Source organism: Lampris incognitus, chromosome 11 (genome assembly GCF_029633865.1).
Source record: "Lampris incognitus isolate fLamInc1 chromosome 11, fLamInc1.hap2, whole genome shotgun sequence".
Lineage (NCBI taxonomy): Eukaryota > Metazoa > Chordata > Actinopteri > Lampriformes > Lampridae > Lampris > Lampris incognitus.
Genome location: NC_079221.1, coordinates 711,036 through 724,907, shown reverse-complemented (window position 1 = coordinate 724,907; position 13,872 = coordinate 711,036). Strand labels below are relative to the sequence as shown.

At 48.3% G+C, this 13,872-nt stretch overlaps 1 protein-coding gene across 2 annotated transcripts in view; it reads left to right on the top strand.

Moving 5' to 3' along the window:
- dip2a (disco-interacting protein 2 homolog A) overlaps positions 1-13,872 on the top strand; it is a 427,030-nt gene that overhangs the window by 317,968 nt on the left and 95,190 nt on the right. For both annotated transcript variants that reach the window (XM_056290056.1, XM_056290055.1), the window contains exons 12-17: positions 54-163; positions 465-567; positions 1,460-1,524; positions 2,544-2,637; positions 4,221-4,340; positions 4,526-4,640. In XM_056290056.1, coding sequence (XP_056146031.1) covers positions 54-163; positions 465-567; positions 1,460-1,524; positions 2,544-2,637; positions 4,221-4,340; positions 4,526-4,640 — 607 coding nt within the window. The remainder of the gene's footprint in view (positions 1-53; positions 164-464; positions 568-1,459; positions 1,525-2,543; positions 2,638-4,220; positions 4,341-4,525; positions 4,641-13,872) is intronic.

The following is a 13,872-nucleotide window of genomic DNA, read 5'->3' as shown; positions in this document are numbered from 1 at the left end:
TGTTTTCAGATTGTGGTTGAACTGATTTACTGTAAGGGTCTGTGTCTTTGCAGGCTGGCCACGGTTGCTGTGGTTTGTGACAGATGGAAAGCACGTTGTGAAGCCTCCCAAAGACTGGTACCCGCCAATACGGGAAGCCAACAATGACATAGCCTACATAGAGGTTAGTGTGGTTTGGATATAGTCATGGTAATATGTCCGCCAGTCAGGCCTCCTGTAGATGACTGTGATATCATTTCACTTCCTGCAAAACCCTGTTTACCACATTTTGAATAGTTTCTCCCAAGTTCATTATATAGTACCTCTAAATTCCAGAGGATTAGATCTGTCAATATATCTTTCAATTTACCAACCAAGGACTCAGCCAACCACCTGCTGTCCTTTACCAAGTAGCAAAGGCATTTTAGAAAAAATAGCATCACTTTCTGAAACAAAATTCTGTAAACATTGTGATGTGTTTCCAGTATAAGACCAGCAAGGAGGGCAGCACCATGGGGATCACTGTGTCCCATTCAGCCATGCTAGCGCACTGTCACGCCCTCACACAGGCCTGTGGCTACACTGAAGGTGAGGAGAACAGCTGCGTTCTGCCCCGCTTCATTCTGTCCTCTCCTTCCTTCATCTTCCTTTCCTGCAGAAAATATGCAAGGTTGCTCCCACTTATGATGATAGGAACTGATGTTGAAAAGCAAGCTGCGTGATTTTACCCAATTGAATTGATAGAGATAGAGAGAGAGATAGTGAGTGATAGAGAGAGATAGTGATAAAGACAGATAGAGAGCGAGCGAGAGAGATAGTGATAGAGATACAGAGTGATAGAGAGGTAAGAAACTGTTTTGTGGAACAGGCGTCTTGAACAAAAATACAGAAAAAAGGGGAAAATGTTGAGTTCAGATTGTAGGTAGAATACCACCATCTGAGAGTATCCATATTTAAACTGCAGATTAGATTGTGGAGAGCCTTTTGGTCAGTGTGCACACATGTCCTTCGTAGTCGTTTTGTTAAGCGTTGGACTGTAGAGTTTAGAATCCTCCATCCTGAGGATTAGGATCTAGCTTGATGAATTTCATCCCATTCTAAACTGAGCTGAACTGTTAGAAAGAACGTGGGGAAAAGGGAGAGACGGAGATAGAGAATATAAGACTCACCCTCTCTTCTGGTGTCCCAGTTTCACCCTAAATAACTCCTAACTGCACTGGAGACCCCTCGAGAGACACCAGGCCTGTTTTCTGCAGGTTTAGTGCTACTCTTCACTCATTCACACTGTTGAGTTCAGACTCCGCTTTTTGTTACAGGAACAGCGTCAGTCGGGGCAACAAAAAAGGAGAGCACAGTAATGAGCTTGTGCTTGGGAAGAATAGCAGTGATGGTGCTGAATATACTGTGACTGGACATTGTGGTGGTATTTAAACCCCTTTTAGCCGCTCTGACCTTGATAAAATCTGTGTTTGATCTGCAGCTGAGACCATAACCAACGTCCTGGACTTCAAGAGAGATGCAGGATTATGGCACGGGGTTCTCACTGTGAGTGATCGCTTGTCCTCTGCTAATAATGGTTGCAAGCATCTGCACTCAATTTACAAATGATTAAGTAAGACTACTGATGTTTTACCCATCAGGGCTTTATCAATGTGTGAATGAAGTCATACTTAAGTCCCGATGGCAAAGACTTTTCATCAGATAAATCGGGACTTTTTCTATCTATCAAAGGAGGGTGGACTACTTTTTGTAGTTACTCAATCACCCGACAACAGTAACAAATATTAAGTCCACGGAGTTCAACCAGTTTTGATCAACTGGTCCTAACCATACTGTAGAATTGTATGACTTGGGCGTCTGGGTAGCACAGAGGTCTGTTCCGTTGCCTACCAACACGGGAATCGGCGGTTCGAATCCCCGTGTTACCTCCGGCTTGGTCAGACATCACTACAGACACAATTGGCCATGTCTGCGGGTGGGAAGCTGGAGGTGGGTATGTGTCCTGGTCACTGCACGAACACCTCCTCTGGTTGGTCGGGGTGCCTGTTCCAGCGGGAGGGGGAACTGGGGGGAATAGCGTGATCCTCCCACGTGCTACGTCCCCCTGGTGAAACACCTCACTGTCAGGTGAAAAGAAGCGGCTGGTGACTCCACATGTATGAGAGGAGGCATGTGGTAGTCTTCAGCCCTCCTGGATCAACAGAGGGGGTGGAGCAGAGACTGACATGGCTCGGAAGAGTGGGGTAATTGGCCGGATACAATTGGGAGAAAAGGGGGGGGGGATCCAAAAATAATAATTGTGTGACTTGCTTTGACATGTTTGATGACCACAACAGTAACAATGCCATGGGATCCAGTGATGTGACACATGTTTGCCAAATACCAAAAACAGGTTCTGGTTAAGTCTTGTCATGATGTGCACCCTGCTGTGCAGCGTGGATTTCCTCTGCCTGATAGCACAGTATGAGTCACGCCAACAAACGCTCTACATTGTATGCTTGGAGGGTTTGGTTGTCTGTTGGAACATGAGATGACGGTCCTGTGTTTTTGTGTTTGCACGGCAGAGTGTCATGAACCGGATGCATGTGATCAGCATCCCTTACTCCCTGATGAAGGTCAACCCCCTCTCCTGGATACAGAAGGTGCACACGTACAAAGGTGAGTGCCCATCCACCTAGTCACTCATTTCCACATTCTCTGCCCGCTCATTTCCCTATGAGCATGGATAGGTATGAGGACAAGATTTTAATTTGTGGACCTTTATAACAATCAATTCATTGTGAACTTTAAAGTGAATGGCGTCCCTCTAAAGAACTCACTAAGCAGCACAAAAATTTGATCTTTTAAATAGATGTTCAGAAAATATAGATGTATATTTGGTATATTCACGAGACGTTGCCTGATAATGAATGCTGCTTTGCCTTTGTCGTTTACTTCTGAGGAGGATATTGTGGTCAGTGGGGTTGAGCAGAGGGCAGTCCTTGCATGGTTGTACCTGTATCCCTCTACAAGATCATTAACCCTCTGCTGCTCCAGTGATGCCACACCAGCAGTATGACCCACGCCAGGGGAACAAGGACTCAGATCGAATTAAAAACAAAACAAAAAAGAATCAAATGAGATTTGTATGTTTGGATGCATGAGCCGGAGACTACATTCAGAGAACTTCGTTTTTCCTTCAACATTTCTTGGTTCTCTTTTAGAGATCTAATAAAAGGCATCCAGGTAGCATTGCGGTCTATTCTGTGGCCTACCAAGACAGGGATCGCCAGTTCGAATCCCCATGTTACCGCTGGCTTGGTTGGGCGTCCCTACAGACACAATTGGCCGTATCTGCGGGTGGGAAGTCAGATGTGGGTATGTGTCCTGGTCACTGCACTAGCGCCTCCTCTGGTCAGTCGGGGTGCCTGTTCGGGGGGGGGGGACTGGGGGGGAAAGCATAATCCTCCTATGTGCTATGTCCCCCTGGTGAAACTCCTCACTGTCAGGTGAGCAGAGGGGGTGGAGCAGTGACTGGGACGGCTTGGAAGAGTTGGGTAAATGGCCGGATACAATTGGGGAGAAAAGGAGGGGGGGTGGAGATCTGATTAAAAAAAAATAGACGGATTAAGCAATAGCTTGGTTTCAGCCATTGATTTCTTTTAAGAACCTCATTGGATCTTTATGGGCTGGGGAAAGGAGGCTTGGTGCTCATGCTGAAATTATTTTTCATTCTGCACCTAGCTCTTCATTCTGTACCTAGCTCTTCATTCTGCACCTAGCTCCTAGCTCTTCATGATGCACCTAGCTCTTCATTCTGCACAGAGGTCTTCATTCTGCACATAGGTCTTCATTCTGCACCTAGCTCTTCGTGATGCACCTAGCTCTTCATTCTGCACCTAGCTCTTCATTCTGCACCTAGCTCTTCATGATACACCTAGCTCTTCATTCTGCACCTAGCTCTGCATGATGCACATAGGTCTTCATTCTGCACCTAGCTCTTCAGGATGCACCTAGCTGTGCAGATTCACCTGTTGGCAAATGATTTAGACGCTAATTTGGTTTAGTGTCAGCCTTTGAGCTTTGTGATTAGCTATAATGTTGCATATTGGTAGCATTGACTTGCTGATTTGTGTTGTGACTCTTTCTGTGTGTGTGTGTGTGTGTGTGTGTGTGTGTGTGTGTGTGTGTGTGTGTGTGTGTGTGTGTGTGTGTGTGTGTGTGCATGTTTGCATGCATGCGTGTGTGCTGTCCTCGCACAGCACGGGTAGGGGTGGTGAAGTCAAGGGACATGCACTGGTCACTGCTGGCCCAGAGAGACCAGAGAGACGTCAGCCTCAGCTCACTGCGAATGCTGATCGTAGCTGATGGAGCCAACCCTTGTGAGTCTACAAGCAGAGTGTCTGTTATCACAATTTCAACCTTTAAAAAAAACACAGACACAGCTGCACTTAATAATCTCATTGATCTGCTTTGTCTGTGAATGGGTTTGTGTGTGTGTGTGTATGTGTGTGTGTGTGTGCGCGTGTGTGTGTGTGTGTATGTGGGGGGGGGGTGTTGACTACAGGGTCGATATCCTCCTGCGATGCCTTCCTAAACGTGTTTCAGGCGCGTGGACTGCGACCTGAGGTGATCTGTCCATGTGCCAGCTCTTCAGAAGCCATGACGGTTGCCATCCGCAGGTAAGCTGCCGTCACTGCACCTTGGTAGTCCAAAACCAGCAGGCACTAGTCTCCACTACTGCACTGTTACATCATACTTCATTCATAACATCAGCTGAGTCCTTGGGGGACAGGGACTGTGGTATTTTGCCACGTCGTTGTTTCGTCTGTGGCTCTTGCACTCAAGGATAAAGAATTCACTCTCATTTAGGGTGTGCTTCTGCCAGTCACTGGACTAAGTTGTTAGTCACTGGACTAAGTTGTTAGTCACTGGACTAACGTATTAGTCACTGGACTAAGTTGTTAGTCACTGGACTAACGTATTAGTCACTGGACTAAGTTGTTAGTCACTGGACTAACGTATTAGTCACTGGACTAACTTGTTAGTCACTGGACTAACGTATTAGTCACTGGACTAACTTATCAGTCACTGGACTAACTTGTCAGTCACTGGACTAACTTGTTAGTCACTGGACTAACGTATTAGTCAATGGACTAACTTGTTAGTCACTGGACTAACTTGTCAGTCACTGGACTAACTTGTTAGTCACTGGACTAACGTATTAGTCAATGGACTAACGTATTAGTCACTGGACTAACTTGTCAGTCAGTGGACTAAGTTGTTAGTCACTGGACTAACTTGTCAGTCACTGGACTAACGTATTAGTCACTGGACTAACGTATTAGTCACTGGACTAACTTATCAGTCACTGGACTAACTTGTCAGTCACTGGACTAACTTGTTAGTCACTGGACTAACGTATTAGTCAATGGACTAACTTGTCAGTCACTGGACTAACGTATTAGTCACTGGACTAACTTGTCAGTCACTGGACTAAGTTGTCAGTCACTGGACTAAGTTGTTAGTCACTGGACTAACGTATTAGTCACTGGACTAACTTATTAGGGGCAAGAATGAGTATAAAGAGTAAACATACTACATATAAGATGTAGACAATGGTTTTAACTGAAGATGTGTGCCTGTGCCTGCATGATAGAAACATGCATAAACATGTATTGTGTGTAATGGTTAAGATTTGGAGCCAATAGTGTCACCTTTATCTTCCCTCTGTATTAGCTTTTACTACAGTCTTAATCAAGGAGCTGTGAGGATGGGCTCTTTTTTTGGGGGGGGGGCTGTTTTTTGGGGGGATTTTTCCCCAGGCGGCATGGTGGTGCAGTGGTTAGCGCAGTCGCCTCACAGCAAGATGGTCCTTGGTTCAAGCCCTGGGGTAGTCCAACTTTGGGGGTCATCCCGGGTCGTCTGTGTGGAGTTTGCATGTTGTCTGCGTGGGTTTCCTCCCACAGTCCAAAGACATGTAGGTCTTTGACTGCTGGGATAGTCTCCAGCAGCCCCACGACCCTGAGCAGGATAAGTGGTTTGGATAATGGATGAATGGATTTTTTCCCCTGTTTTCTTCCCAAGTGTACTTGGCCAATCACCCCACTCTTCCGAGCCGTCCCGGTCGCTGCTCCACCCCCTCTGCTGATCCAGGGAGGGCTGCAGACTACCCCATGCCTCCTCCGATACATGTGGAGTCACCAGCCATGTGTTTTCACCTGACAGTGAGAAGTTTCACCACGGAGATGTAGCACGTGGGAGGATCACACTATTGCCCGCAGTTCCCCCTCCCCCCCGACCAGAGGAGGCGCTAGTGCAGCGACCAGGACACATACCCACATCTGGCTTCCCACCCGCAGACACGGCCAATTGTTTCTGTAGGGATGCCAACCAAGCCGGAGGTAACACGGGGGTTTGAACAGGCGATCCTCATGTTAGCAAGCAACGCAATAGAATGCCACGCCAACCGGATGCCCCAAAGAATAGGCATTTTTTAGATAAGTCCAGTTAGTCTTTGTGGATATTAAACAATTCAGTGCCTCAGACAGAAATCACTGAAACATAAATGTAATCGAAACTGCCGGAAGTGTGCAGCATGGAGCTGCTCCCGTGACAGTGAGTGGATGACAGGTAGTGGATGACAGTGAGTGGATGACAGGTAGTGGATGACAGTGAGTGGATGACAGGGAGTGGATGACGGGGAGTGGATGACAGTGAATGGATGACGGGGAGTGGATGACAGTGAGTGGATGACAGTGAGTGGATGACAGTGAATGGATGACAGTGAGTGGGTGACAGGGAGTGGATGACAGGGAGTGGATGACAGGGGTGGATGACAGGGAGTGGATGACAGTGATTGAATGACAGGAGTGGATGACAGTGAATGGATGACAGTGAGTGGGTGACAGGTAGTGCGTTACAGTGATTGAATGACAGGAGTGGATGACAGGGAGTGGATGACAGTGATTGGATGACAGGGAGTGGATGACAGTGATTGGATGACAAGGAGTGGATGACAATGAGTGAATGACAGTGATTTGATGACAGGGAGTGGATGACAATGAATGGATGACAGGGAGTGGATGACAGTGATTGGATGACAAGGAGTGGATGACAGTGAGTGGGTGACAGTGAATGGATGACAGTGAGTGGATGACAGTGAATTGATGACAGGGAGTGGATGACAGTGATTGGATGACAGTCAGTGGATGACAGGTTGTGGATGACGGAAGTGGATGACAATGAGTGGATGACAGGGAGTGGATGACAGGGAGTGGATGACAGGGAGTGGATGACAGGGAGTGGATGACAGGGAGTGGATGACAATGAGTGGATGACAGGGAGTGGATGACAGGGAGTGGATGACAGGGAGTGGATGACAGGGAGTGGATGACAATGAGTGGATGACAGGGAGTGGATGACAGGGAGTGGATGACGAGGAGTCTGACAGGGAGTGGATGACAGGGAGGGGATGACAGGGAGTGGATGACAGTGAGTGGATGACGGGGTGGATGACAGGGAGGGGATGACGGGGTGGATGACAGTGAGTGGATGACGGGGAGTGGATGACAGTGAGTGGATGACGGGGAGTGGATGACAGGGAGTGGATGACAGGGAGTGGATGACAGTGAATGGATGACGGGGAGTGGATGACGGGGAGTGGATGACAGTGAGTGGATGACAGTGAATGGATGACGGGTTGGATGACAGTGAGTGGATGACGAGGAGTGGATGACAGGGAGTGGATGACAGGGAGTGGATGACGAGCAGTGGATGACAGGGAGTGGATGACAGGGAGTGGATGACGGGGAGTAAATAACAGGGAGTGGATGACAGGGAGTGGATGACAGTGAGTGGATGACAGGGAGTGGATGACGGGGTGGATGACAGGGAGTCGATGACAGGGAGTGGATGACAGTGAGTGGATGACGGGGAGTGGATGACAGTGAATGGATGACAGGGAGTGGGTGACAGTGAGTGGATGACGGGGAGTGGATGACAGTGAATGGATGACAGGGAGTGGGTGACAGTGAGTGGATGACGGGGAGTGGATGACAGTGATTGGATGACAGGGAGTGGGTTACAGTGATTGAATGACAGGAGTGGATGACAGGGAGTGGATGACAGTGAGTGGGTTACAGTGATTGAATGACAGGAGTGGATGACAGTGATTGGATGACAAGGAGTGGATGAAAATGAGTGGATGACAGTGATTGGATGACAGGGAGTTGATGACAAGGAGTGGATGACAATGAGTGGATGACAGTGAATGGATGACAGTGAATGGATGACAGTGAGTGGATGACAGTGAATGGATGACAGTGAGTGGATGACAGGGAGTGGATGACAGAGAGTGCATGACAGTGATTGGATGACAAGGAGTGGATGACAGTGAGTGGATGACAGTGATTGGATGACAGTGAGTGCATGACAGTGATTGGATGACAAGGAGTGGATGACAGTGAGTGGATGACAGTGATTGGATGACAGTGGATGGATGACAGTGAGTGGATGACAGTGAGTGGGTGACAGTGATTGGATGACAAGGAGTGGATGACAGGGAGTGGATGACAGGGAGTGGATGACAGTGATTGGATGACAGTGAAAGGATGACAGTGAGTGGGTGACAGTGATTGGATGACAAGGAGTGGATGACAGTGAGTGGATGAAAGTGATTGGATGACAGTGAATTTATGACAGTGAATGGATGACAGTGAGTGGGTGACAGTGAGTGGGTGACAGTGAATGGATGACGGGGAGTGGATGACGGTGAGTGGATGACAGTGAGTGGATGACAGTGAGTGGATGACAGTGAATGGATGACAGTGAGTGGATGACAGGGAGTGGATGACAGGGAGTGGATGACAGTGAGTGGGTTACAGTGATTGAATGACGGGAGTGGATGACAGTGATTGGATGACAGTGAGTGCATGACAGTGATTGGATGACAAGGAGTGGATGACAGTGAATGGATGACGGGGAGTGGGTGAAAGTGAGTGGATGACAGGGAGCGGATGACAGTGAATGGATGACGGGGAGTGGATGACAGTGAGTGGATGACAGGGAGTGGATGACAGGGAGTGGATGACAGTGAACGGATGACAGTGAGTGGATGACAGTGATTGGATGACAGTGAGTGGATGACAGTGAGTGGATGACGGGGAGTGGATAACAGTGAGTGGATGACAGTGATTGGATGACAAGGAGTGGATGAAAATGAGTGGATGACAGTGACTGGATGACAGTGATTGGATGACAGGGAGTGGATGACAGGGAGTGGATGACAAGGAGTGGATGACAGTGAATGGATGACAGGGAGTGGGTTACAGTGATTGAATGACAGGAGTGGATGACAGGGAGTGGATGACAGTGATTGGATGACAAGGAGTGGATGACAATGAGTGAATGACAGTGATTTCATGACAAGGAGTGGATGACAGTGAGTGCATGACAGTGATTGGATGACAGTGAGTGGGTGACAGTGAATGGATGACAGTGAGTGGATGACAGTGAGTGGATGACAGTGAGTTGGTGACAGTGAATGGATGACAGTGAGTGGATGACAGTGAGTGGATGACAGTGAGTGGGTGACAGTGAATGGATGACAGTGAGTGGATGACAGTGATTGGATGACAAGGTGTGGATGACAGGGAGTGGATGACAGGGAGTGGATGACAGTGATTGGATGACAGTGAATGGATGACAGTGAGTGGGTGACAGTGAGTGGGTGACAGGGAGTGGACGACAGTGATTGGATGACAGGGAGTGGATGACAGTGATTGGATGACAGGGAGTGGATGACAGTGATTGGATGACAGTGAGTGCATCACAGTGATTGGATGACAAGGAGTGGATGACAGTGAGTGGATGACAGTGAGTGGATGACAGTGAGTGGGTGACAGTGAATGGATGACAGTGAGTGGGTGACAGTGAATGGATGACAGTGAGTGGATGACAGTGATTGGATGACAAGGAGTGGATGACAGTGATTGGATGACAGTGAATGGATGACAGTGAGTGGGTGACAGTGAGTGGGTGACAGGGAGTGGACGACAGTGATTGGATGACAGGGAGTGGATGACAGTGATTGGATGACAGGGAGTGGATGACAGTGATTGGATGACAGTGAGTGCATTACAGTGATTGGATGACAAGGAGTGGATGACAGTGAGTGGATAACAGTGAGTGGATGACAGTGAGTGGGTGACAGTGAATGGATGACAGTGAGTGGATGACAGTGAGTGGGTGACAGTGAATGGGTGACAGTGAGTGGGTGACAGGGAGTGGACGACAGTGATTGGATGACAGGGAGTGGATGACAGTGATTGGATGACAAGGAGTGGATGAAAATGAGTGGATGACAGTGACTGGATGACAGTGATTGGATGACAGGGAGTGGATGACAGGGAGTGGATGACAAGGAGTGGATGACAGTGAATGGATGACAGGGAGTGGGTTACAGTGATTGAATGACAGGAGTGGATGACAGGGAGTGGATGACAGTGATTGGATGACAAGGAGTGGATGACAATGAGTGAATGACAGTGATTTCATGACAAGGAGTGGATGACAGTGAGTGCATGACAGTGATTGGATGACAGTGAGTGGGTGACAGTGAATGGATGACAGTGAGTGGATGACAGTGAGTGGATGACAGTGAGTTGGTGACAGTGAATGGATGACAGTGAGTGGATGACAGTGAGTGGATGACAGTGAGTGGGTGACAGTGAATGGATGACAGTGAGTGGATGACAGTGATTGGATGACAAGGTGTGGATGACAGGGAGTGGATGACAGTGAGTGGATGACAGTGAATGGATGACAGTGAGTGGGTGACAGTGAGTGGGTGACAGGGAGTGGACGACAGTGATTGGATGACAGGGAGTGGATGACAGTGATTGGATGACAGGGAGTGGATGACAGTGATTGGATGACAGTGAATGGATGACAGTGAGTGGGTGACAGTGAGTGGGTGACAGGGAGTGGACGACAGTGATTGGATGACAGGGAGTGGATGACAGTGATTGGATGACAGGGAGTGGATGACAGTGATTGGATGACAGTGAGTGCATCACAGTGATTGGATGACAAGGAGTGGATGACAGTGAGTGGATGACAGTGAGTGGATGACAGTGAGTGGGTGACAGTGAATGGATGACAGTGAGTGGATGACAGTGAGTGGGTGACAGTGAATGGATGACAGTGAGTGGATGACAGTGATTGGATGACAAGGAGTGGATGACAGTGATTGGATGACAGTGAATGGATGACAGTGAGTGGGTGACAGTGAGTGGGTGACAGGGAGTGGACGACAGTGATTGGATGACAGGGAGTGGATGACAGTGATTGGATGACAGGGAGTGGATGACAATGATTGGATGACAGTGAGTGCATTACAGTGATTGGATGACAAGGAGTGGATGACAGTGAGTGGATGACAGTGAGTGGATGACAGTGAGTGGGTGACAGTGAATGGATGACAGTGAGTGGATGACAGTGAGTGGATGACAGTGAGTGGGTGACAGTGAATGGGTGACAGTGAGTGGGTGACAGGGAGTGGACGACAGTGATTGGATGACAGGGAGTGGATGACAGTGATTGGATGACAGGGAGTGGATGACAGTGATTGGATGACAGTGAGTGCATTACAGTGATTGGATGACAAGGAGTGGATGACAGTGAGTGGATGACAGTAAGTGGATGACAGTGAGTGGATGACAGTGAGTGGATGACAGTAAGTGGGTGACAGTGAATGGGTGACAGTGAGTGGATGACAGTGATTGGATGACAAGGAGTGGATGACAGGGAGTGGATGACAGTGATTGGATGACAGTGAATGGATGACAGTTAGTAGGTGACAGTGAGTGGGTGACAAGGAGTGGACAACAGTGATTGGATGACAGGGAGTGTATGACAGTGAGTGGGTTACAGTGATTGAATGACGGGAGTGGATGACAGTGAGTTAATGACAGTGATATGATGACAGGGAGTGGATGACAGTGATTGGATGACAGTGAGTGGGTGACAGTGAGTGGATGACAAGGAGTGGATGAAAATGAGTGGATGACAGTGATTGGATGACTGGGAGTGGATGACAAGGAGTGGATGACAATGAGTGGATGACAGTGAATGGATGACAGTGATTGGATGACAGGGAATGGATGACAGGGAGTGGATGACAGTGATTGGATGACAGGGAGTGGATGACAGTGAGTGGGTTACAGTGATTGAATGACGGGAGTGGATGACAGTGATTGGATGACAGGGAGTGGATGACAATGAGTGGATGACAGGGGTGGATGACAGTGAGTGAATGACAGTGATTTGATGACAGGGAGTGGATGACAATGAATGGATGACAGTGAATGGATGACAGGGAGTGGGTGACAGTGAGTGGATGACAATGAATGGATGACAGTGAGTGGATGACAGGGAGTTAATGACAGTGAGTGGATGTCAGGGATTGGATGACAGTGATTGGATGACAGGGAGTGGATGACAGTGATTGGATGACAGTGAGTGCATGACAGTGATTGGATGACAAGGAGTGGATGACAATGAGGGGATGACAGTGATTGGATGACAGGGAGTGGATGACAGTGAGTGGGTTACAGTGATTGAATGACGGGAGTGGATGACAGTGAGTGGATGACAGTGATTGGATGACAAGCAGTGGATGAAAATGAGTGGATGACAGTGATTGGATGACAGGGAGTTGATGAAAAGGAGTGGATGACAATGAGTGGATGACAGTGAATGGATGACAGTGAATGGATGACAGTGAGTGGATGACAGGGAGTGGATGACAGGGAGTGGATGACAGTGAGTGGGTTACAGTGATTGAATGACGGCAGTGGATGACAGTGATTGGATGACAGTGAGTGCATGACAGTGATTGGATGACAAGGAGTGGATGACAGTGAGTGGATGACAGTGATTGGATGACAGTGAATGGATGACAGTGAGTGGGTGACAGTGATTGGATGAGAAGGAGTGGATGACAGGGACTGGATGACAGGGAGTGGATGACAGTGATTGGATGACAGTGAATGGATGACAGTGAGTGGGTGACAGTGATTGGATGACAAGGAGTGGATGACAGTGAGTGGATGAAAGTGATTGGATGACAGTGAATGGATGACAGTGAATGGATGACGGGGAGTGGATGACGGTGAGTGGATGACAGTGAGTGGATGACAGGGAGTGGATGACAGGGAGCGGATGACAGGGAGTGGATGACAGTGAGTGGGTTACAGTGATTGAATGACGGGAGTGGATGACAGTGATTGGATGACAGTGAGTGGATGACAGTGAATGGATGACAGTGAGCGGATAACAGTGAGTGGATGACAGTGAGTGGATGACAGTGAGTGGATGACATTGAGTGGATGACAGTGAGCGGATAACAGTGATTGGATGACAGTGAGTGCATGACAGTGATTGGATGACAAGGAGTGGATGACAGTGAGTGGATGACAGTGATTGGATGACAGTGAATGGATGACAGTGAGTGGATGACAGTGAGTGGGTGACAGTGATTGGATGACAAGGAGTGGATGACAGGGAGTGGATGACAGGGAGTTGATGACAGTGATTGGATGACAGTGAATGGATGACAGTGAGTGGGTGACAGTGATTGGATGACAAGGAGTGGATGACAGTGAGTGGATGAAAGTGATTGGATGACAGTGAATGGATGACAGTGAGTGGATGACAGTGATTGGATGACAAGGAGTGGATGACAGTGATTGGATGACAGTGAATGGATGACAGTGAGCTGGTGACAGTGAGTGGGTGACAGTGAATGGATGACGGGGAGTGGATGACGGTGAGTGGATGACAGTGAGTGGATGACAGTGAGTGGATAACAGTGAGTGGATGACGGGGAGTGGATGACAGTGACTGGATGAC